This window comes from Chionomys nivalis, chromosome X (assembly GCF_950005125.1).
Source record: "Chionomys nivalis chromosome X, mChiNiv1.1, whole genome shotgun sequence".
NCBI lineage: Eukaryota > Metazoa > Chordata > Mammalia > Rodentia > Cricetidae > Chionomys > Chionomys nivalis.
In genome coordinates, this window is record NC_080112.1 from 82,454,382 (window position 1) to 82,481,359 (window position 26,978).

Below are 26,978 nucleotides of genomic sequence, written 5' to 3' on the forward strand. Positions count from 1 at the left end.
GGAAAACTATAACTATAACTAATCATTCTTCAAATCCATCAAAGACTCCAGAAGGATATATTACCTAAGCAAACAAGAAGTCCAAACTCTAGAAATGACAGAGACATCTCAATTTCTGGAAAGTCACCCAAAGTTCTTTTGTACCGTTGGGGCATCCATCTTCAGCCTACAGGCCCATAGTTTCCAGCAGACATTTCCATGAAGCAGGAAATTTCAAAGACAGTGCAGTCACTTTCTACTGTGTCCTGCAGACTCTTTCATGAGTCAGGAACCCTGAAAGACCATCTCACCTTTAGGCAAGTTCAGCAGTCCTCTCTCTGCAGGTTCTCTGTGTCCAGTTTATGCATCAGTCCAAGCAAGAGTAGTTTCTTGCCCAAATGGCTATCAAACTCCATAAGAAGCCTCTTCGATGCCCATCTTCCTCTTGAAGTAGATTGGTGCTGCCAGGAGCAGACGTGTCTCATTGTCATGAAAAGTCCTAAGTTATTAAAACATTTAAATGCCATATTCTGCAGTCTTTGAAAGATATGAAGAATGCCTATCTAACTGAAATATATCTCTATATATCTAGAAAATCTAACATGACTACAAATTTGACTATTATTGATGATTATCCATTAGCAACCTATATTTCCTAATTATACATTACATTTTAAATGAACTACACAATCATAATACCTTAATCAAGATTAGAAATATGCATATACATATAACAAAATTGACCTTAACATCCCTACCAATGCAAATTATTCATATCTATATCATATCCCCCTTTAAATGTAAAAGAACATTTATAAACCATATTTGGGAACATGAGCGCAGTTTTTTCTCTCCAAACTGCTTCCTGCTGAATGGGGGCATCGTTAATTAGGTCTTTTGGTATAAACTGTGTGCCAGGGTCATCTCAGTTGGCAGTTGAGTGAAGTAATTTTTTGAGGGTGTTCACAGCAACCTTTCAGGAGGGCGTGGTCAATCATACCATATTGGGATAGAAATAATCCACAGGGTCTTATCCTCTGTGAAAACAAAAGAAGAAACTCCTTTCCAAAGCATCATATCCTTAGACCCAAATTCTGAAGTCATAATACCCTTATGATATCCATTCTTGGCAGCCCATATAATGAAATGTCTCTCTGTACTTAGCTCTTTTACAATCAAAAATTTTAAAGAAAACACAATAATACAAAGAATCCAGACTCTCTGTGAATTTTCCATTTTTACGTGGCTTATTTTTCTTTATTTCTCTTAATCTATAATTATCTGTACTCTGTCTCTTTAAAGACTTTACTTTTTTTTAAGACATTAACTTTATTCTTTATATTCTTTTTCTTCTCTCTCCCAAGCCTACGTATATTCATCCAACACTGTGACTCATTTAGTGGTCTTTCATGTCTGAATCTGTTTTATTGTGAATCTGTAATTTCTTTACTCTCCAGGAGCATTTCTTAAAATGTTAAGCACTTCTTAAAAACTTAAGTTGCACCACTGCCTGTTTACTGCCAGTCTAAACCTTAACTACGCTGTTGTTATGGTAATTACGGTAGTTCCTGCCTGAGACCAGCACAGTTCAGCATGGCAGAGCTGAGCCGCTCCTGCCTCAGAACCATTTGGTGCCCCTGAGCCACACACAGTTCCAGCCACACAGCAGTCCACATTGCCATCAAGCAAGCCGTAGCACTTTACTCCAAATGCTCCATTCAAAAGCTCTGTATCCCGCAGGAACCAGACAGAGATTGCAATGGCGGCACAGCTCAGAAAGCCGGCATTTTAAAACAGCCAGTTTTTTCCTGCTGCCGAGTCAGGACAATTTCTTTGCCGCACGCAACCCACAAACAGCAAAAAGCTGTCTTAAATTCTCTCTCTCTCCTTTTCAAGCCCTCTCAGGTTTTACATGGAGTTCATTAGCACGTTGGGTGCCACTCTGTTGTAATAGTGAAGCGAAGCAGGCTGTGTCCCGCCACCCAGCTAGCTTTACCCGAAATAATTACACGGAAACTGTATTCTTTTAAACACTGCCTGGCCCATTCATTCCAGCCTCTTATTGGCTAGCTCTTACATATTCATCTAACCCATTTCTAATATTCTGTGTAGCACTATGAGCTGGCTTACCAGGAAAGATCTTAACCTGCATCTGTCTGGAGTGGGAGAATCATGGCGACTCACTGACTTCGGCTTCTTTCTCCAAGCATTCTGTTCTGTTTACTCCACCCACCTAAGGGTTGGCCTATCAAATGGGCCTAGGCAGTTTCTTTATTAATTAACCAATGAAAGCAACAGATAAATACAAGACCCACCTCCATCAAGATTAACAGGGGCTAGAATAGTTAATTCAATTCTGGGTAGGTTGAATTTGAGATGACCATAGCACACACTATTGGAGACACTGTATTCTTTTCACATATGTTTTTTAAATTTATTTTATTTTTTTAAATATGTGCATTGGTGTGTGGATATTTGTATTGTCTATGTGTTAGGGTTTTTATTGCTGTCAAGAGGCACCATAACCATGGTAACTCTTATAAAAGAAAATACTGAATTTGGGTGGTGGCTTAGAGTTCAGAGGTTCTGTCCATTATCATCATGGTGGAACATGGTGGCATGCAGGCCTACATGGTTCTGGAGAGGTAACAGAGTTCTACATCTAGTAGGCAACAGAAAGTCAATGGAGACACTGGGCAGCATCTTGAGCATAGGAAACATCAAAGTATATAGGCATAGTGACAGACTTCCCCTAACGAATCCATACCCACTGCAACAATGCCACACCTCCAAATAGTGTCACTCTCTATGATCGTATGGTGGCCAATTACATTCAAACTACCACATTCCACTCCCCAGCTCCCATAAGCTTTTAACAATATCACAATGCAAAATGCATTTAGTCCAACTTCAAAAATCCCCATAATCTATCAATGTTTAAAAGACCAAAGTTCAAAGTCTCTTCTGAGATTCATGTAATCTCTTAACTGTAATCCCCTGTAAAAATCAAAGTCAAAAAACAGATCACATACTTCCAATATATTATGGCACAGGATATACATTACCATTTCAAAACATAAAGAAGGAAGCATAGTGAGGAAATATGGGACCAAAGCAAGACCACAACCAGCTGGGTGAACTCCAAACTGCATTTCCGAGTCCGATGTCAAAACTCTCTTCATATCTCCAGCTCTGTTCAGCTTTGTTGACTGCAACACACTTTTTTCTCTTGGGCTTGTTCCATTCCCTGTTAACATCTCTCCTTGGCAGGTATCCCACAACTCTGGCATATCTAACATCATGGGTATGCCAAGTCAATCCAGGCTTCAATTTCACAGCTTTATGCAATGGCCTTTCTAGGCCTTCATTTAGAGACACCCCTGACACATGCCTGGCTTCAGTAGATTTCCTTAGATCTGGAGGCAAATTCTATAACCTGTTCCTTCTATGCTTAACTTTAAATCCAGAACTGTGTGGCCAAAGCTACCAAAGATCTGCTGCTTTCTGAGGCTCTAACATGGTCTCCTCATTTAATTACATCTTAATGAGCTTTCTTCCCTTCACTGCCTAAGCTTGGCTGTCCTGAAACTTGCTCTGTAGACAAGGCTGTCTTCAAACTCAGAGATTTGCCAGCCTCTGCTTTTCTTTAGTTACTTTTAAGAAGTTGGAAATTTAGCTAGGTGGGCTCTTTTCCTGAGGTCACCACTCCCTTTATTCCATTTCTTAATCTGTTTATCTCCTTATACATAGGATTTGCTCTATTTCATTTCCTGGTGCCCCTTTTCTAAGTCTGTATATTTGTATTTTTATTTGCTCAGCTTGCTCCTTTTCATTATAAGTCTTTATTAGAGTAAACACTAATAACCACAGCATAGAGTCTATATACTAGGCTGTTTTGAGATTTCCTCTGTCAATGGAATTAATCCCAAACTCTTCACTTTATGCTTAGGCAGACTCTTTGGACTAGGGCAAAAAATAGCCACAGTCTTCACCAAATGTCACATGAAAGATCTCTAGGTAACATACCAATGTTCCTCCCCTCTGAAACCTCTTAATTCCCACAGTTCAAATCACTGTCAACACCATTGTATTTCATGCTCCTACTAGTATGGTCCATTAAGCAGTACTTACACAATTCCACTGCTTTCCTAACCCATAGCACTAAAGTCCAAATTCCTCCAAACAAAAGCATGGTCAGGCCTATCAAAGAATACCACACTCCCTGATACCAACTTCTGTCTTAGTTAGGATCTTGATTTCTGTGAAGAGACTGTAACGGTGTAAATGAATGCAGACAGATTGTAAAAATATATACAGCTTTAATGGGGAAATAGACTTACAGAACCACCGTTCCCACGGAGACCAGGAAAGCAGAAGCAAGTGCTGGGAGCATGCTCGCCAGATTTATAGGTAAACATTAGCCCGAGGTGAACACGCCCCCTAAGGGGCGGGACTTATCCCTACATCTCCCCCTTTTGTCTAAATAAGACAGAACTAAACCAAATACAACTATATACAATAATAACAAATAATAAATATAACAAGCAATATTGAGAACAAAAGTTTTGTTAAACATTCTATCTCAAGGAGTCTAAATAATGTAGAAAGTAACTACAATTATATAATCTTCAACTCTGTCAAAGATCTGAGAAGGGAATAAATATTACTTAACAAACGAGATATATTCAAAATGTGCAACAATTGACAGAGACAACTGACAACCTGGGCAATCACCCAAAGTCTCGTTTGCAATGTTGAGTCAACCAACTTTGGCTAAGGCCTAACATAACTGACATACCATTATTAAAGGCAATGAACTTTTCAAAACTGTCTTACCCTGTCTTGGCAGGATATGACAGTCCTGTTTTATCCATTGATGCACGCTCTGTATCTCTGTCAGTGGTTGAAGATATGGGCATTTCTTTGCCCAAAGGCCAGTTCTGCCAAAAAGAAAGGCTCCAGGTGGAGTGTCTTTGGTGTTCAACATTCTCTAGGGAATAGAGCAGTGTTGCCAGGAGCAATTGTGTCTCATTATCATGAAACTCTGAGTTAGATTAAAGGCCATTTTCTACAGCTCTTTGAAGAGGTTGAAGATTATCTATCTATACTGAATATAATCAATCTCTATATATCTAAAGAACCTGATTAGTCTAATTATAAATGACAAACTTAGATGACTATTAATCTATATAATTCTCAATATCTATCTAACTTAAAGACTAAGACAATAAACAACTGTGTAACAAATGAGGATAATGACTTCCAAATATAAACACTGTACAAATTTACATTGCAATATGATAAATATATATCAATACACAAACATTATATAAGTATCTTAATCAGAGGTAGAAATGTACACTGCAATATGGTAAATATATACAATATATATATATCAATACAATATATGTCAATACATAAATAATGTTTTAAACAGAGGTAGAAACATGCGTGCATACAATAGTCAATATAATTTAACTTTGTACCAATATACAAGAATCGATACCAATATATTTGTCTAAAAACAGTAACTCACAATTATAAATCTATTATCCCATCATTCCCTCTTCTTTTTTTTTTAAATGATCCTGAGCTTATAAAATTCCTCCCCAACCTCCCAACCCCTAAATGATTCTCTAAACCCAGGGGCAAACTTTACTGGGAGAGGGGACGTTGTCCTCTAGAATTACTTCCAGCTGTCATGGGGGTGACGTTCTTTCTGGGGGATCCTGTGAAAGTGAAATGATGGTTAAATTTCAAAATCAATGTCTTTTAAAATTGCAAATAGTCTCTGAGTATTTTGTGGAGGTCTGGCCAGAATGTTGTACAAGATGTACACCATTTCGGCTAACCAAGTTGGGATCGTCTTATGCAGCTGGTACCCAAAACAGGTCTTGTAGTAGCGCTATCAGTATCATGACGTCATATCAACCAGGTAGAGTTGCTGTTGTGGGGCCCCATCTTCTTCCTGGAAACTTCAAATGTCACTTCAGGAAAAACTCATTGTTCATTGTGAAAAACTTACATTAATCATATAGACATATATAGACATACATATATATATTCAATGAAAGGCATGATAGATATATTCAGTGAAAAGTATGATAGATATGAAGAAAAGCAAAGATGTTTTCTCAACTCATATTTCTTTCTGTCCCATAACATGGCTCTTGACATGAGACAGAAACTCCAGAAACTCTGGGTTTTTCTCTTACTAACAGGCTTGGAATTGGAGAGGGACTGAGCCAGAGTCCAACTTCAAAACCAGCTCTACATATTTATAAAGAAATGTTTAATAAGACATATATATATATATAAATTAATAGTTACAAAATGTGTCCATCCATCAGTAATTAAATATTCAGGCTCCCTTAATTTCTTTGAAGATGAGTATTTTCCTGTGGACATAAGAAAAGACCCTGCCCCCAACCTATCTGTATTTCTTACCATCAGTATGCTCGCCATCCTTGTGAATGAATTGTTATTTATCTTTTCTAAGTGGCTTCTCTTCTTCAAACTGAACCTTTATTAATTTTGACGGTATCCACAATTTTTCCTCACCTGTGGAGATAAGAGCAAAACCCCTTCCCCAATGCAGCACATCTCCTGGCTTCCATTGTGAGGTCAGCACATCCTTGAAATAAACTGGTTGATTTAGTTCAGTAGACTTTTCCATTATCCAATGTCTTTCTGCAGCCGTTGTTCCCTTCTCATTAGCATGGAAAAAATTCAAGGTTAACAAAGCATTATGTAACCTATTTCTGGGGGTGTTTTCCACCCGTTTCTGTTTGTTCAACATATCCTTTATAGTTCGATTTGATCTTTCTATGACTGCTTGACCTGTAGGATTGACCTGCAACATGCTTCATATTGTAATAATCAAAAAACCGTTTCATTTTCCTAGAGACATAAGCAGGACCATTATCCGTCTTTATTTGTGTAGGTATACCCATGATAGCCATGACTTCTAATAAATGAGTGATTACTGAATCAGCTTTTTCTGAACTTAAAGCAGTTGCCCACTGAAAGCCTGAATAAGTGTCAATGGTGTGATGAACATATTTTAATTTGCCAAATTCTGCAAAGCGTAACACATCCATCTGCCAGATTTCATTCCTTTGGGTGCCCTTTGGATTAGCCCCTGCAGGCAGTGGTGTTTGGCTATAGAAAGAGCAAGTAGGGCATTTCTTTACAATCTCCTTAGCTTGTTGCCATGTAATAGAAAACTCTTTCTTCAAACCTTTGCTATTAACATGATGTTTTTTATGAAATTCAGAGGCTTGTAGCACACTACCAATCAATAATTGATCAATTTCTTCATTCCCTTGTGCTAGAGGACCTGGCAGACCTGTATGGGATCGGATGTGTGTTATGTACATAGGGCAAAGCCTGTTCCTGATCAAATCTTGAACCTGGAGAAACAATGAGGTTAGTTCTGTATCATCAGGTATAAATTCAGCAGTTTCAATATGTAAAATAACTCTTTTTGCGTATTGTGAATCAGTAACTATATTAATAGGTTCTTTAAAATCCTTTAGCACCATAAGAATGGCATATAATTCCACCTTTTAGACAGAATCATAAGGACTTTGTTCCACCTTACCCAAGTCTTCTGATTTGTAACCTGCCTTCCCTGATTTATTGGTATCAGTATAGAATGTACGGGCTCCAGTTATTGGAGCATCACGGACGATTCGAGGAAGAATCCAAGAAGTTCTCTTTATGAAGTTAAGCCTCTTATTTTTGGGTAGTTGTTATTAATGTCTCCCAAAAAAATTAGCACAAGCTCTTTGCCATGGTTCATTATCTTCCCATAACTTCTTTAGTTCATCATCAGCGAAAGGCACTATAATTTCTGCTGGGTCTATGCCTGCTAGTTGATGAAGTCTCAGCTTGCCTTTTATAATTAATTCAGAGACTTTTTCCGCATAAGTTTTCAGTTTCTTACTTGGTTTATGTGGTAAAAAGATCCATTCCAAGATAATATCATCTCTCTGCATTAAAATTCCTGTAGGAGAAATTTTTGATGGTAGTATGATGAGAATACAATCGAGCTCTGGATTCACCCTGTCCATATGTGCCTGTTGTAATTTTTTCTCAATCATTGTCAGTTCCTTTTCTGCTTCAGCTGTTAATTCTCTGGGACTGTTTAAATCTTTGTCACCATCCAAGGTTTTGTTCAAATGAATTATTAGATCAGGTGTTATCCCAATAGCTGGTCGTAGACTGGAAATGTCTCCTAACAGTCTTTGAAAGTCATTGAGAGTCCGTAGGCGATCTCTCCTAATTTGTGCCTTTTGTGTCTTAATTTTTTGCAAACCTATTTTATAACTTAAATAATTAACAGAATCTCCCTTCTGAATCTTTTCAGGAGCAATTTGTAATCCCCTTTTAGTTAAAAGTATCTTTATTTCTTCAAACAGTCTGTTCAAGGTATCCATGTTTGGATTGGATAACAAAATGTCGTCCATATAATGGTATACTATAGATTTGGAAAATTTCTTGCGTATTATTTGCAATGGTTGATTCACAAAATATTGGCACAGGGAGGGGCTATTTAACATACCCTGGGGGAGGACGGCCCAGTGGTACCTCCTCGAAGGTTGAGAATTGTTATAAGTAGGCACTGTGAAGGCAAATTTTTCTCTATCTTCTTTTTGTAAAGGTATAGTGAAAAAACAATCCTTTAAATCAATAACTATGAGAGGCCATTTTTTTTGGTAATAAAGAGGGCAAAGGAATTCCAGATTGCAGAGGGCCCATAGGTTGAATAACCTTGTTGATGGCCCTGAGATCTATCACCATTCTCCATTTACCTGATTTTTTCTTAACCACAAATACAGGAGAATTCCAAGGGCTGGTAGATTCTTCTATATGTCCGAATGGCCCGTTTTCTCCATTTGTAATATATTTTAATATTATTCTCAGAAATATAGGCTCTAGAAGTAGCTGGAATGTTAATTTTGGTATTCCATTGTTGTAATAGGTCACGACCCCATAAATTCATTGCAATATTGGCTACATATGGCCTTAATTTTCCTATTTGTCCTTCTGGCCCTATACATTCAACCCATCTCATGCTCTGCCTTACTCAAGATAGGGTTCCAATTTCCAGGATCTGAACATTTACATTCTGAAGAGGCCAATACGGATGCCAAGATTCTGGGGTAATGATACTTATATCAGGTCTTTGATCATTTATAGAAGTTTGCCAAAATACACGTAACTTATCTTTCTGATCATTATTGCTTGTAACAGTAGACATGGGGCTTCCTAATTGTCCTGAAGAGGCACGTTCTCTGCAGAAACTGGAAATGACTGAACCATGTTTGCCATGGGGGCCTGTGAGGTCCCCCTCTCATGTTTCCCGCCTGTATCAGGTTGCCCTGTCTATCTCTTGTAGACCTGCATTCATTCGTCCAATGTCTGCCTTTTCCACATCTTCTACATAAACCTGAAGTCTGAGTCCTCCTATTTCTGTTATTTCTAGAAGATGCATTATTATTATTTCTGAAAATCCGTTGTCTATGATTCCTTTTTATATGACCCATTTTGCCACAATTAAAACATTTGGTATTCTGGTGTCTCCTTTTACCATTGGAAATTGCTTCTTCTACCCATGCTTCAGTGCCATAATCAAATGTATCAACATTCAGTGTATGCAAGACCCATTCTTCCAAGGGTGCTGATCTGAGCTTTAAAGGTCCCCAAATCCTTTTGCATTTCACATTTGCATTTTCATAAGCCAAAGACTCAATCATTATACGTCTTGCTTCTGGGTCAGATATCCCTATTTGTACAGCCTTAGTTAGTCTTTGTAAAAAATCACTAAAGGGTTCTCTTTGACCCTGTTTAACTCTGACAAATGATTCCATTCTCTGTCCTGGGCCTTGTACCCTGTCCCAAGCCCTTAAGGCTGCTGTAGTACACATGGAGAGTGTGTTTTCATCCAAATTAGCTTGTTCCTGAGGGTCGGAAAAGAGCTCTTCACCTAGAATTTTATCTAGGAAAATGTCAATTCCCTTCGCTTTTTCCTGCTGTTCTAAAAGTCTAGCCTCTTGCCTGAATAAGCATTTCCATTTCAATTGTGGTCCACTCTCAAGTACCGCAGAGTTCAGCTGGAGCCAGTCCGAGGGGGTTGTTCTGCTTGTCGTGGCCCAAGATTTTAGCATCTCTTTAACAAAAGAGGCGTGCATCCCAAAAGTCATGACAGCCGGGCGGTGGTGGCGCACGCCTTTAATCCCAGCACTCGGGAGGCAGAGGCAGGTGGATCTCTGTGAGTTCGAGACCAGCCTGGTCTACAAGAGCTAGTTCCAGGACAGGCTCCAAAACCACAGAGAAACCCTGTCCCGAAAAACCAAAAAAAAAAAAACAAAAAACAAAAAAACCAAAAAAACAAAAAAAAAACAAAAACCAAAAGTCATGACAGCCTGTTTAATTTCTTTGAGATCATTCATATGGACAGGCTCCCATGTATCTTCCTTGATGACCCTAGGGTTTCTGGAACCAATCACCTTCTCTGTTGTTATTACTGGAAAGGCAGGTAGAACTGTAGGTAGAGCTTTGTGGAAATTGTCCCGGAGAGATTTACCCACAGATGTAGTTAAAATTTGCCTTTTTACCCTTTGCTCTTCTTCATCAGAATTTAGAAATTCCTCAATCTTTTCAATTCTATTCACCATTGCCTTCTGCAATGTCTGAATCTCCTGTCCAAAATTATGTTCCAAAGCCTCCATTGAGGATTCTAAAGTATGAAGTTTGTCCATTAGAGATAACATCTCATCTTTGGACATAATTTTTATGGCATAAACCGTGCCTTCTTGTATTGACAATCTTTTCACCAATCTGTCATAAGCTTTAGACAAAATCCGATTGTCACATTCAGCAGTTTTGATTCTCTCAGTTAATGTTTCAGTTTCTACAGAAATGGACTGAAGCTTACTATCCAAATCGGCTGTTCCCTCTTCCATAGTAATGAATTTCTCCTTAACATCAGCCTATACCTTTTTAAAATTTTGCTCGGTTGATCGAGTCATGTTAAACAAAGATCTGTTCTCTTCCTGGAGGACTTCAAACTGATTCTTGAGACGATTGTTGTCATTCTCAATTGTTTTTAAGCGTTCAATCTCTGCCTTAAGAATCCTGGATTTGTCTCTTAAAGACTTTATCATATTTCTGTTATCAAACCATTTAGTGCCAATGAAAACTATGAATCCCAGAAGAATCGGTAGATGTGGGGTGATAGACACCTCTTGTAAAATCTCTCACATGGTACAATTAAAAAAACTGTTAAATTCTTGAATGGTAATGTGTTCAGACATTTTATTTATAAAAGAAATTTTTTTTACCTGCAATGACCGGTTCCTGCCAGTGGTGGTCTCTGTGGTTTTGGAGCCTGTCCTGGAACTAGCTCTTGTAGACCAGGTTGGTCTCGAACTCCCAGAGATCCGCCTGCCTCTGCCTCACAAGTGCTGGGATTAAAGGCATGCACCACCACAACCGGCAAGCAGGCAGGGCAGAATGGGCCTGTGTGACCCAGTGTATCTCGGACTCGGCACTGGGGCCTGTGTCACGAACTAAAAAATGGCACCTGGGAGCGTGCTGTGTTAGCTAGCAGGCTACGTGCTTGAGTTGGGGGCAAAATAACCCGATGTTGGACGCCAAAATGTAACGGTGTAAACGAATGCAGACAGATTGTAAAAATATATACAGCTTTAATGGGGAAATAGACTTACAGAACCACCGTTCCTGCGGAGACCAGGAAAGCAGAAGCAAGTGCTGGGAGCATGCTCGCCAGATTTATAGGTAAACATTAGCCCGAAGTGAAAACGCCCCCTAAGGGCCGGGACTTATCCCTACAATAGACACCATGACCACATTAACTTTTATAAAGGAAAACATTTAATTGAGGTGGCAGCTTACAGTTAAGAGATTCAGTCTATTATTATCATGGCTGGGAGTAAGACAGGAATGGCAGCATGCAAATAGACATGGTGCTGGAGAAGTAGCTGAGAATTCTATATCTTGCAGGTGACAGGAAACTGTCTGAATGTCACATTGAGTGAAATTTGAGCAAAAGATACGTCAAAGCCTGCCCCCACTGTAACACACTTTATCTAACAATGCTATACCCACTCCAATAAAGCCATACCTCCTAAAAGTGCCACCTCCTATGAGTTTATGGGGACCAATTACATTCAAACTACCACATGCAAATAAGTGGAGGTACCCACAGCTGTCATAAGAGGGCATCAGATAAGCAGTAAGTGGCGCTGCAGGCTTTTATGAGTGCTGAGAATTAACTTCAGTCCTCTAATAGAGCAGTAAGAGCTCTCCAGCCATGGAGACATTTGATTTTATAGGAGAATTTTGAGAAAGCCAGAGATGAGATTTGGGGAAATTCATTAGGCTGGTAGTGTTGAAGCTACAGACAATTGGTGAAATTATTATCAGTAATTATCCATCAGGAGCTTTACATTTTCAGTGAAAGTGGAAAATGTGTATAAAAGAGAAATATTTGGTAATTGCAAGGTTCGAAAGCCAAGAGATAGGGTTTTAAGAATGATCACTATTGAAAGACGGCAAAATTAGGTATATGGAATGGTATGGAGGGAGGAAAGGGAAGGGAGAAATAATATAATTATGGCATAATCTCAGAAAAATAAAATAAATAATAATATTAAAATATATAGCATAGAAAGATGCAGAATATTAAAAGATGAAGGTTTAGAAAAACAAATTTGGATTAGTGTTTAGCAGGACAGTGATCATGTCTGGTATAGTAATTTCAGCTGTGTGTTATTAAGATTTAAATTGCAAAAGGATAAGATCAAAGTGTAGTAAAAAGAGAAACAATTTTAAGGAGCTGAGATTTTCAAAACGTTTGAAGAATCTGCATGAGAACAAATGGATCTCAGTGTTTTGCCATCATCAGAGAGTCATCTCTAGATTCTGTTAAAACTCAAATTTCTAGACCTTATCGTCTAGAGATTCTATCTTAGCGGGTCTTTATTATGGGAAAACAGTCTATATTTCTGTCAAGTACCCAGGTGATGCTAATGCCAGGGGCTTGGGGACAACACTAAGAATTATTGCTTAAGGTTTAGAGACTGTTTTTATTTTCTTTCATTCAAAGTCTTATGATTTATTTTAATAATAAAAGGAGTAAAAATAAGCAGAGAGGGATACATTGCTGATGCAAAAGAGACTGGACTAGGGAATGAAATTGATTCGTGGCCCGAGGGATACAAAGGGGTCAAATATGTAAAGGAAGGCAGTGGAGGAAGTTTTCTATTTTCTGAGGGACACAGAGAGTCTAAGTAGATCAGAGACACGAAGAATAAAAAGTATTTCAGAAGAGAGAAGGGAGCCTTCCTTTGTGGTAAAAGCATACAGCAGTGCAAGGCAGAAACTGATGAGAACAGAAAGAACTGTGGTTTATAAAGTTTGGAGCAGATGCTCCTGTGAATTCTACAGGGAGTCAGCAAATGGAACCATATCTAGTATTAGTAGGATTCCAGATGAAGTTCAAATGGCTCTAATCTGAATAGTTCTAAGGGGGAAATACATCATGAAGTGTAAATGAAATTTCAATTTAAAGAATAAATTTTAATTAAATTCTTTAACGTATGATACCCTATATTACACTGTCTATTATGCCTGGACAGTGTAGTATAAGGTATATTATATTAAAGGATAGAGAATATCTGTATTTTTATAAATTTATTTATTTTACAACCTGACTGCAATTTCCCCTCCCTCCTCTCCTCCCTGTACCTCCTCCTAACCCCTCTCTGTTCCCATGCCCCAAACTGCTCCTCTGTTTCTGCTTAAGAAAAAGCAGGTCTCCCATAAATATCACAAAACATAAGACCTGTATTTTGTGAGTACTTTAAAAGATGTTTTCGTATTTCAGTTAGAAAACAATCATTTTTCCTTTAATCCTCTCATTTTTATCTGTTAATTCTCTTGATTTTGACAAATTCTTTTCTTTATTTTAAAAATTATTTACTTATTTTTTATGTGCATTTGTTCTTTGCCTGCATGTATGTCTGCATGAGGATGTCAGATCCCCTGGAACTGGAGTAGAAGACAGCTGTGAGTTGCCATGTGGATGCTGGGAATTAGGTCCTCTGCAAGAACAACCACTGCTCTTAACTGTTGAGCGAACTCTCCAGACCTAACAAATTCTTTTCTCCCAGCACTCGGGAGGCAGAGGCAGGCAGATCTCTGTGAGTTTGAGGCCAGCCTGGTCTACGAGAGCTAGTTCCAGGACAGGAACCAAAAAAGCTACGGAGAAACCCTGTCTCGAAAATTAAAAAAAAAAAAATTCTTTTCTTGTCCCAATGTCCCATCTCTTCCACTTTAGCCTTCCTTAGAATTCATCTTCAATATAACCTTGTAACTGAAAGTGGAAAGGGGGCACAGTATAGATGATCATTTTGCAGCCAGTGTCCTGGGAATAGATTGTGTCTGTGGGGAACACCCACAGGATTTCTCTGTGGGTTTCAAATAGTAGTATCATTTCCTTGGGATGTGCTTAAATGTGTGTTCTTAAACCCAGCCCCTTCAAATAGTTCCGGATATTTTGCAGTTCTATTCAAGCTAGCACGTGTGTGTGTGTGTGTGTGTGTGTGTGTGTGTATGTGTGTAAAATTCTTATATGGAATACAGGTCTTCATTCTCCAGTGTACAACCTTGTATCCACACGTAGATGGGAGTAGTAGTAAGTGGAGTTAAAAAAGACGACATGAGTTGGCAGGGGGATGTGGTGGTGGTGGTCTGAGAGGAGTTGGATAGTGAAGTGGGGGGTGCATAAGATCAAAATATACTGCACATATGTTAAGGTTAAGGCACTTGTTGAGCCTGAGGACTTGAGCTGGATCTCAGACTGACAAGGTGGAAAGAAAGAACTGACTCTGAATACACACTAAAGAAATAACATATAATAAATAAAAAGATAGAGCTGGAGAAACGGATCAGCAGTTAGGAGGATTTGCAAAGGACACAAGCTGGATTTCCAGAAGCCACAAGGCAGCTTACAACTGTCTTTAAGTCTTGTTTTAGGGGACTTTAATGCCCTCTTCTGGCCTCTATGGGTACCAGGTCTGCATATGGTGGTGCACATATAGGCAGACAAACATGTAAAGATAAATACATCTTTTAAAATTTATATTTATTGAGGTATCTTCATTTCATAGGCTATGCCAAAAAGTGGTACATTTTGCTAATGTTTACAATAAGTACCCCCTCCTAATTGAATATGAATTATAATAAAATGTGAATTTCAAATTAAGGTAAAGAAGCAGTAGTTGTTCTGTTTTAGGACATTAAATAATTAAATTCATTGTACTAGAACTAGTGCCATCTAGAACTCTCACTTATAAGAAATGCTATCTGAATTAATTTTATTCATATTTACTTCAGTGGCTAGCTTCTATCTGGTATGACTTCACAAACCTTGAATATTTCCTTATTGTTCATGTAGCTCATATCGTCTCCCAAAGGTACTCTGTTTTCTATAGCCCTTATGATTTTTTACTTCTTCATTTAGTTCCCAACTTACAAGGTGTTGATGTGTAAGACTTCTTCAGATCTTGTAGAAACTCAGGCTTATTTAGAAATATGTTGTCTATTGGAAGGTAGTAACATCAAAAGAGAATAAAATGAAACTCTGTATGTGGAATCTGATTATCTCAGTCTCAAAGCATAGATAGTAGTAACAGAAATAAAGCCATCAAAGCATCAAGAAACTCAGAGGCACATCATCTGGAGTTTGGATCGAGATGTTTTTTAAGTTACAATCATCACTTGAAACGACCATGTTTATTTTCTACAGGACTGAAATGGAAAGACATACAAGTAATGAAACCAAGAGTATTTTGTCCATTTAAGGCTTGCAAGAACTGCCAATCCTTCAATGATCACTGGCCAATTAGCATTAATTTCTGGCTACAAAACATTGCTACAAACCTATTACATGAAAATATATGACTTTTAATTCTTCCAAGCTCTCTTTGAACATCAAAATGTATTTGTTTTCTAATACAAAAGCAATTATTACAACTTGTTCCAGTTTTTCATTTTATATTTAATAACTGCTTAATTATGAAATAGTCAAACATCCCTGTTTGACTGACCTGTCCTGTTGCTGAACATTCCCAGTGACTATAAAAGTCTTCCTAATGTAGTTGCAGCAGTATAACAGGGAGCTGCTTGTTCTGATCATCAGTATAATTAGAGTTTTTTCAAATCAAACTTTGTATCGCATTTATTCTCCTGGAAATTTTTACTGCAATATAACCAGAGGTAAGTTGTTTCACTACATCGTTAACAGGTATTCTGTCAAAACATCTCTTGCACAGATTTTACATTTCTTTTAAAAAGTAACAATTAATAAACACTAACAAATATGTCAGTGGTGTTATACTGTTTTTTTTTGTTGTGGAAACCTTTTTTGCCTCTGCTCTGTGTTCTCAATGCCTCATATCTTCTCATTTTCCTTCCAAGACTGTAGCAAGTGAGCAAAACAATTTCATGCCTTTAAAAACGATTTGTGATTGACTATATTCCAATCTGTTGTCAGAGTTGCTTATTCCTGTATTCCAAAAGGCACTATCATCACTACTTCTTCACATTTTGACCTCATTCAGTTTGAAATAAGACACTATGAAGAGATTTAAAAGAACATTTGTAATACAAGCTTGTAGATAGAGACGAAATATCTTACTTAGGGCATTTTTGACTTAGGAAGTGAGGAAAAGGAACACTCCTACTCCCCCTCTTAGATACTGGTAAGTACAACCAGCACTAATAAAACTCAGCAAGTTTCTAAAAGTATTTATGTTCTGAAAGAGAATCAAAAAAGTTATGTAGCTATGTTGGTGGTAACTTTTGAAAACAAATGAAGCCTGAATTCAACACAGTATCTACCAGCTTTTCCAGGAAAGGATAATGAAATGAAATGAATACTTGGCAGTTCAATCAAACCTTGACAAGGAATTTAAACAACTAGGATAAGGTGTCTTAACTGTGATATGTTGTGTGGAAATGATAACGCTTTTCTTCAGGCACGTACCCTACTCAGGCATTTTATTTCCTGTGTGTTCTTGTTGTTAAGTGCAGAGCATTTGATAGGTAGAGGAAGAATCCTGAGCTACCATTTAAGATATAGAGTCTTTGGAGTGCCTGGGCCACTCAATTGTCTTCTGACCCTGTTTGTGAGGGAGAAAAAAAAAAAAAAAAAGCCATGTTCCAGACTGTTAACAACTGTCCCTATAAACTATGCAAGGTTTTGAGTCATTAGGTAACTTTAGAGAAAGATGCTTTCAAGACTAAGGTACAAGAGCGTATGCCTGTATGGGCACACACACACACACACACACACACACACACACACACACACACACTCACATAAGCGCTCCCACCCCCCCCCGCCCCCTCACGGACACACAAAACAAAACAAAACAAAACAAAACCCTTGTCTGTTTCAGGACAGTGGCGGAAGCTGTAAAACAATCTTCCCATCTGCCGCTGAGGCCCCCCACCGCGCTTCCTGAATGCCCCTGAGTAGCAGCAAAGTCGCGCCCAGCAACTCTTAAAGGAAAGGAGTTCGAGAAGTCTGGGAAGCGGACCTGTGGGCGGCGGAGGAGGACGAAATCACAGCAAGTGAGCGAGGTGCCTAGGAGAAAGGCTGAGTTGTTCACTTGTGAACTCACTGAACTCTTTCTCCTGGATGTTCAGTGGAGGCACCTCTGCGCCCCGCTGAGTTAGGGAGAAATGTGCTCATGAAATTAGAGCTAAGTCACTTTCCTCCACCAAACTCGGTGCGGGATGGCTGGAGGTGTGGGGTGAAGGAGACACGCTCTAGTCCCGTTTGTGACCCCCCCCCCCCCACTAATCCTCTACTTCGGAGAAGACAGCTTGGAAACCTAGTTTCCTCCGAGACCTGTGCATGACAATCGGACTCTGCTCAGAAGGCCAGGCGGTTGGCGAAGGTCCTACACCGCCCCCTTTTCGTGCTCCACTTCCATTTACTGAAAGCCCCGCACCGCCTCAGGTAGGCAGGGGCTGGCTGGGGAGTCTCCACCCCTCGCTGGCGGCAGCCATTCGGCGCACGCGGGCGCTGAGGGGGTGGGGCCCATTGGCTGGGGGTCGCTGCCAGTCTCGGGAGGGGGTGTGGTGGGGGTGGGCTCTAGGGCCGCCGCGGGTCGAGGCAGCTCACTGTGTGTGTAGGGTGGTGGATGAGCTGGAGCCGCAGCTAGTCTGCTTCTGACTTACAAACTGTTCTGAGAGTGGGAACGTGCCTGAGAAAGACATAGAGAGTCAGTGAGTGAGTGCGAGGGAACCTAGAGGAGTCAGGGCGAGTAAGCCAGGGCCCTAAGAGCTAGGCTCCAGACAGAGTGACCATGGCTGTCTCTGCACCTCCGGTGATCTCTGCAACTTCCAGTAGCGCTGGCGTCCCGGGGGGTTTATTCCGCGCTGAACCTCTGTATTCGTCTCCAGGGGAGCCCCCGCGTCTAGCCCCTAATCTGATCAACAGTTTCATGGCCAATAACCACAGTGGCAGTGTCGGGGGTGGCGGGATTGGTGGTGGCAGCAGTGGCAGCAGCAACACCAACAGTAACGAGTGCCGGATGGTCGACATGCACGGAGTGAAGGTGGCTTCATTCCTGATGGACGGCCAGGAACTGATCTGCCTGCCGCAAGTCTTTGATCTTTTCCTCAAGCACCTGGTGGGAGGGTTGCACACGGTGTACACTAAACTGAAGAGACTGGACATATCCCCTGTGGTGTGTACCGTGGAGCAAGTTCGAATCCTTCGTGGGCTGGGGGCCATTCAACCAGGGGTGAACCGCTGCAAACTCATCACCAGAAAAGACTTCGAAACTTTGTTCACCGATTGCACAAATGCCAGGTGAGACAATCATTTCTTGACTCTCTCGCTTCTTACTCTCTTCTGCATGTCTTATCACTCTCATCCAACTTTGTCTATAGAGTCTAAGTCCTGCTTCTTTGCACTGTTGTCGGCGGGGTAGAGAGGATTAGAAGGGCTCATTAGTTGGCAGTCCTTTCTAGACTGCGCTCAGTGGTAGGACTCCAGTCTGAAAGAGTCCCGCACAAACTTCAGCTGCAATCCTTCACTGAAACTTTACAGCCTTTCGCTTATGTCTTGCATGGCTTTTTTGACTGCTTGTGGTAGTTATTTTCTTTATTTGATGTTTTTTCCTGCTCTTTTGTGGCCATACGGGTCGGACAGTTTTTCTGCTGAACACGAACACTAAGGGCTTTCTTGGGGTTGTGGTTCTGGTTGTGATTGGGGGCTAGCTGAGCTGTAACCTGGGCTCCTAAGCTGGCAACTGAGAAAACAGCGTTTAGGGGTTGCAGGGGAACGGAAGTCGAGAATCCATCCCAGAGGGTGATTCGATCCCCATCCTGTATGTTTGTTGTGAAAGTGTATGGGATGCGTGTGCTGTGATGGTGGAGGTGTGTGTGTGTGAGCGCGCATGTGTGTGTGTGTGTGTGTGTGTGTGCCTGTGCCACGCGCTGTCTTGTAGAAGTGCCTCTAGTAAGGACATATGCTCATGCCGGCTGTGCAAAGCTCCCTGGTGCTCGGAAAAGTAGATGAGTCTTATTTTTTACAAAATGGCTAGGACAGATGCCATTTTCCTGGAATCCTCCCTTTTGGGCCACCTGCCGAGGTTAATGTGGGGCATGAAAAGCTGGGGCTAAGACTAGGCAGAAGCTTGGTGCTGAAGTTAGTAGGCTTTTTTTTTTTTTGAGAGTATCTACCAGCTCCTCCACCGCAGACAAACCAGTTGGAAGAATCCTATTTCTCCTAAGAGAGGACTGTTTAACCAGTAATAGCTAGTTTCTCAGGTCATAAGTATATCCCCTCCATATCACAGTTTAGAAGTACATTGGAGACTAAATGTTCATTTGCACTCCGAAGCCACTTAGGGGAAACTACTTTGAGAAATTTGACATTCAAAAATATAATTTAGGCTTCTCAATGTTTATTCCATTTCTTCTCTAGCAATTTCTCAAGACAGTAGTAATTTGACATATGATATTAATATACAAATGGAGAAATCACAATTCATGGATGGAAAGGGGGGCAAAGAGGTTTGCTGTAAAGCAGTAACATAGTTTATCATTTTATAAAGAACTTCTGCTGAGGTCTAGTCTCAATATGACTTTAAATGATTACATTTCTGGGTCTGTGGACTGAAACTGCAACTACATTGTCATGTCAGTTGTAAAATCTAAATTGCTATCTTTAGCGGAAATGTACTGGCAATGTATAGGCAAACTGTTGCTTACTAGTACAATAAATAACAGTCCTACAGAACTTATAAGAGAACCCTTTCTTTTTCTTTTGAGCAACGTTCTTCTATGTGCAAGCAACCTAACAGAAACCAGTTCATATGGAAGCTCCTACCTGATTCGCATGTAAGGCTTACAAACCTGGCTTATAGGTGAACTTTCCATAAGGTATAGGGTGAAGCACTCCAAAGATGAACATTTTCTTAATGGCTTTAAAACTCAAAGGGTGAAACCTTCATGGTTTAAAAAATAGAAGTATTTTATAGCAAATCGAAAAATTTTATTTTGACTGCAAAGAATATTACTAATATACAAACTCAGTGAGCTACTAGAAGTTCTGGTAGAAGCCATGTGATTCCTTTACGGATATTCAGACACACTCATGACAAATAACTGCAGACAGGAAAAGCCATTTTCATCTTTCTCCTTCACCATCTCTCTGCTTCCTCTTTTCCTTTTCTTAGACTCCCTTCCCCTCTCCCAAATGTTCATTCCTAAAGTGCAAAACTTTATACAGCTATTATTTTCCTTTGTGAATAGTTGATTCTTTCATTCATTTTTGAGAAATATTTATGGGTTTCACTCTAAAAGTAAACAGGTTATCATTTTATTGTGATTTTGATTGTTTTCATGAATAATAACTTTTCTTAAATTGAGAGATACCAAAGAGAAAAATGATAAATTACTTAGTATTCTGAGACAGGTAATTTAATACTGTTTTGGGACTCTGCTATAATATGTTTTAGGTTACTGTTTTCATCTTATTAAGCTTTATTTATTCCTTATAATTTTCATATCTAACAGTTTTACTTGATTTTATATAAAACAATTATAGGAAAGTATTAAATATGAGGAAATAATTTGTGACAATGCTTTGTTCATTCTATTACATTTTATAATATGTTTTGAATAATTGTCTTGCAAGCATTAGAATCTACAATTGTGAAAATTATGAAAAATATTTTATGTATACAATACACAAAGAAGGTGAGGAAAACAACCAGACAGAAATACATATAACACATATATTATAATTTTTGATAGAGAAAAAGTACAATTACTGAAATGAATCTAATTAATGATAAAATAACATGAGCAAATTTTACTGATGCAAATACCCTAATAAATGTGTTAATAAATTTGCAAAATTTGATGCTTATGAAAAAGGCTTCATGACTGTAAATGCAATCTGAAGTTAGTGTTCAGGTCTATAATATTTCTGTGACTTTAATTCAGTAAAAAGAAAACTAAGGGGTATAAATAGGTACTAGGTTCAGAATAATAGCATAAAGGGGGTGAGACACAAGGTCATTAAGAGAAAAGAAATGCAGTAAAAGAGCAGAATTCTGTCATAAGGAGGGGAAGATCAAATAAACATACCCAAGAAGATGAGTGATGTTCCCAATGTAGACTTGCCTAAAGAGGATTCTTCCTCAGGATCCACGACTTACCTCTTCTAGTTAAAGGTGAGGGGGAGGAGAGTACAGGAGAAAAAGTATGCATTCAGTTGAGTGTAAACTCATTCTGATGGATATAATTTCATAAGATACTGTCGAAGGCCTGTTATTGTAATGATACTTTTGGCAGTTTTTTTTCCAAATAATAAGCATACTTCTTCTTTGTCAAATATGTGGTGATGAGTATGTGTCCTGACTAGAATGTTTTAATTTGTACTCTTCTCTATGTTATCTCATATAAAATTGATCATTTCAAATTTCTTATTCAAAGAAACTCTAATATATTGCCTTGAAGTTGCTTTTTGATATGGTTCAGTGCAATCCACACTGAAGAAACATGAGTGATCAATATCTATATGTATATATAACCATTTTAATAGTACTCATGATAAGAACTCTATTAGTATCATTTGTTTTAGTCAGTTGTTGAAACATTCAAAGTTGTCTTCTCAGAAAAGAAGTTGTGAAATTATGTGCACTTCAACTGCTAGAGAATAGTGCAACAAAACTCGTGATCATTTATTTTTCTATTAGGTAAGGTGAGCTTTTTATCATTGCAATGATGCCTTTGAAAAGGGCTGTACAACATTTCTCTTTCTGTTCTTTTACTTGAAACTTAGTAATGAAGAAATTATTTTGACGATTATTGAGAAAATGATGATTCAAAGATCCCCAATTATGGAAAAATATCTTCTTTTAAGATGTTGAAGACATTTTTTGTTTCATTGCTTTACAAGAAAACTTGGAAATTTTTATGGCAGAGATGGCAAATTCAGATAGCCTATGTGTAAAATCTCTACTCTTTGTGTACTGGATCTTTCTTACTGCATTCTTCCTAGTATACAAGCAGTCATATACTGAATGACAAATTGCTCTTACTAAATATGCAAATAGACCAATATATTCTAGTGATATCTCCTTTTACCCTACTTGCCTACATAAAAGTAACATTGTCAGATTTCAGTATGAGCATTTTGTTTCATTTGGGGGAACAATTAATTAACTGTTATTCAGTCACAAGTATAGCTAAATAGATGATTGTGAAAAACAAGAGTGTATGATTAAGAAAACCTTAATTATTTGGAGACATTATTTGACATTATTCAAACAAATTTGTCTTTACAATTGAAATTCCCAATGGTTCACTTAGATTTTACTTGACAGTATATAAACAGAACACGTGGGTTTTTTGATGTTGGAGTAACTTAGTGTGAATTTAATGGCAATTATGATATTTAAACTATTTTCAAATACTAGAAAGATGGTTATTGTAAGCACTCAACGAATTTGACTTTGCATTAAATCTCGATGCATCTGTTAGAGTTCACAATCCATACAGAGTAACATAGTTGACTGCTGTTTTGCATTGACAATAAAATTCAGCTTCATCAAGTTTTTAAAGAGCTTGTGTAACTTTTCTGGGCTGGTACTTAGTATTATAGCTATTTTCATAGATTTTGCCATAGAAATGAATCTGGGTAATGAATGCATGTCTCTTATTTCATAGAGTGGAGATGAGGTAGTCATTGTCTCTTAAAATCAGCCACATAACAGCAATCTTTAGTCTTGTATTAAGAGAATGCTGTTAATACTACAATTATAGCATTGCAGTCATATGTCAATGTATAAAACTTTAATGTTTATCTTCATTTTAAATGTACATTTCTTCCTACTTTTTTAAAAAAAATAGCTAGGTACTCCAGTTACTGACTGACTGTTCATGTTTATCTCACATATGTACATCTTAGGTGAGGCACGTTATAGAGTAGTACATATTTGGAGTTTTATATGTCATATCATTCTCAATGCACACACAGTACATGAATGTCAATAGGTAATTAGAATGTGATTGTCTTTTATATCTTTTTATGTAAAAAATTTCTGCTATTTGAAGAAGTCATGAAGTTTGAATTATTTAATGCTATTTTAAGTAATCTTATTTTGTTTGGATGCCTTAAAAATGCTTCTTGTAGATGAGTATAATTGTGATGATCCCTAATCACAATACTTTTCAGTTGGCAATATATCTCCAGTGTTTCCAAAGATAAATGCTATTTGGAATTTTCCCTTTTATGCATTTCAAATGTGCTTAAACCAACCTAGTTGATCTAAAATTGACTATATTGTGTTTATGGCTAAAAGTCATCCCAAAAGCAAAACAATTAGGTATTAATGATATTCTTGTTGCATATTCAAAAGGTCTCTAGTAGCATTTTTTTTCTTCCTCTTTTTTTCCCGTTTCACCAGCTCAACCTGCGAAACTCTTCACTGTCACTTCAGATCACACAATTCTACAAAGATAAAACAACATTTAAACACATTTGCTTTGGAAGGGAAATTGAACATTTGCACCCAATAAGCCTGATTGTGGGACTGCATGCAAATTGTGTTTTGATTTATCTCTTTTACACTTTTTTCCATTTGAATTGATCTTGCATTAATTTCACCAAGCGGCTCTGTGAGGCTGCAGATGTTGCCCTGTGTTTAATAAATCAATGAGACAGATCTGAATGAATCACTTCAGATGGATTCTCTGCTCGGTTTGATGTCTAGATGTTATTCTTAGCTTGTTATCATGACAGATGCATTAATGTTCCCATACACTGCCAGCAATGTCAAAGAGATTGAAGCTTTTAAAGTGGCGGCATCCCTTTTTTTCATTTTCTGCTAGAACAACTACATTTATATTATTTTATTTAGAAATCAGAGTAAAATATCAAAGCAGTCATAAGATTTTTCTGAAAAGGATTTTTAATTTTTATACTATTTTTTAACCGTTTTTAAAATGGCAAAACAATATATTAGAAGCCTAAATAGAGGGTAGATGCTTCATAATGCTGGTCCATTAATAGTTAATCATGAAACAAAAAACGAGAATTAGTAATACATTATTGGAACACATTGAAAATTTCATTGTAACTAGAATAATACTCTATACAAATTGATTATAGAAGGGTGTTAGTTTTTAAAGCCTTACTAATAAGCTTTTTGTTGGCTTAATGCAGCTGCAATATAGTTTTACCAAGGGATTTGGAACCCCTTCAGTCTATTTATTGTGTATTAATCATTTCCTCACTTTGTGAGCCTGAAAAAAACCTTAGAAAATTTTATTACATCTTAGCATATATAATGTACTTATATTATGATTTTTGTGAACCATAAAACATTTTTAACCATAAGTGTGACCTCTGTAGTTTAATATCTTAGACTAGAGAAGAACATATGCATACACCTAGAGGACCTTCATATAATTATGTTGAAGTTACTTCCCTTCATTAAACATCATAACTTCCTTCCTTTTACATTTAACCTCTTGTCTCATTATATTGATTTTCAGAGAAAAATAACAGTGTCAACTGACATGAAACACGGATGAGACAATATTGTAGGAGATCAAGTTTTAAATTAGTATCAGATATTTGAAAATGAAAAAAATTTCAAAGGAAATTCCATCTTTGATTTGTTTAATTTTGCAAAGAATATATATTTTAAGACAGCAACATTTAAGGCTGGGGGTGTGGCTTGATGGTCTGTCACCTGACTAGCATGTGCAATGCCTGGAACTTCATCATCAGCATATATAATGAATAGGTTTTTAGAAGGAGATTCTCTTTATAGAAATTTATAACATTCTCTAAGCACCAGTGTATTGTTAATTTGACTAGGACATCAAGAAACAATGTGAAATGATAAGGTTCAGATAATCAATCTTTCCAAAACTTTATCTTCAGGTAGTGATTTCAGAGGTTCAAATGTGGCTTATGTGCTATAGTCAAGTATGAAAAGAAAGTTATGAACTTAACCGAACTAAGAATAGTTATCTCAGTTCTTAAAACTTTGTTTAAAACCTGTGCATGTCTTTACCGTGATGTCTCATCTCTTTCTTTTTTAATGCTAAACTTATATATTATAATTGGTGAAATTATTATACCAAGACGGAGGATACAAGGTTCAACATAAGTTATTTTATATAAAATTGAATATAGCATATTTAAAGAGTAACTGAATTTTTTACATACAATAAAACCTAAGGAATCATTTTTTTTACTTCAGTAATATTAATCATAAAACATCACTAATCCTAATACTTTGTATATATTAGACATCACATCCACATTGGCGGAATAAATATAATCATATACATATTTATTGTTTATACAAAATTATTTAAATTGATTTCTGCTCTTAACATAACTGCTACATATAGTTACATGACGTGTGCAGTTGTAAGACATAACCCTGAAATTTTAAGTCCAGTGTAAAATCATTTGTAATCATGCCGTAAAACTCTCATAAATACACATACAAAGGTATCAGCCTAATACGCTGAATTAGATTCTTTGACATGAATTATGTTCTGATATAAATTATGACTTCTTAATGTTTTCTTTTACTGAAAGCCCAGGGGAAGTGTTCTAATGTTCTAAATAGGCAAGAATTAATAAATGGAAGAAGACTAATGCCATAAAATTATTTAGTTCTTTAGATTGGTACATTAGTGCAGCGCATGTGGTACTTGACTCTTTTCAAACAGCAAATGCTTGTCTAAAAGGATTTGATAAGACAAGATCCCATCTTTCCTTCTCTAATGGAAACACAAGTATACTAAGAAACATGATTCATTTTCCCCAATTAATTTGAAGTCTCAGTAATATTCTAACTCAAATTTACATGAAGTATCTTCCCCATTACCTAATTAAAGGAATAATGTATTCTATCAATTACAATTAGTTTTGAAAATTAAAAATTCTTTTTACATAGGAACCTTGAGTTTGAAATTATTTCTATCTATGCACTCTTTTGGCCATTATGATTATTTAATATATTAGTGAAAACTCTATTGAAAAGTTTTTAATTGCACTACTGGAAAATATATAGCACTGGAAAGTTTCAAAAATAATGACATACAGTGGTTTTATTTCTATATGACCTTTTCCATTTCTATACCAGTTTATTGCTTACTATATAGTGCAGTGTGTATGTTAAGGTATTGAACATTCAATTGCATCTGTGTCCAATGATCTTATCAGGTTTCTGGCAACTGTTAGCTAGTAACAGCATTTAAGTTACATTTGGTCTATGTGCTATTTATGTGGTGGGTTAAAAAGAAAAAAAAAAGAAGTAATATTGATCTGTCTCTGGATTAAAGTTTGAAGTGGGCAACAGCCTGAACACAAAAGGCTTTTTTTATATGATTTCTCAGCTTGCCATTGATCT

General features: G+C 37.6%; 1 protein-coding gene across 1 annotated transcript in view; it reads left to right on the forward strand.

Annotated features, from left to right (window-relative positions):
• The first annotated feature begins 18,386 nt into the window (after nt 1-18,386).
• Nucleotides 18,387-26,978, forward strand: part of Dach2 (dachshund family transcription factor 2) — a 525,789-nt gene continuing 517,197 nt past the window's right edge. The window contains exon 1 of the mRNA XM_057760701.1: nt 18,387-18,895. Coding sequence (XP_057616684.1) covers nt 18,387-18,895 — 509 coding nt within the window. The remainder of the gene's footprint in view (nt 18,896-26,978) is intronic.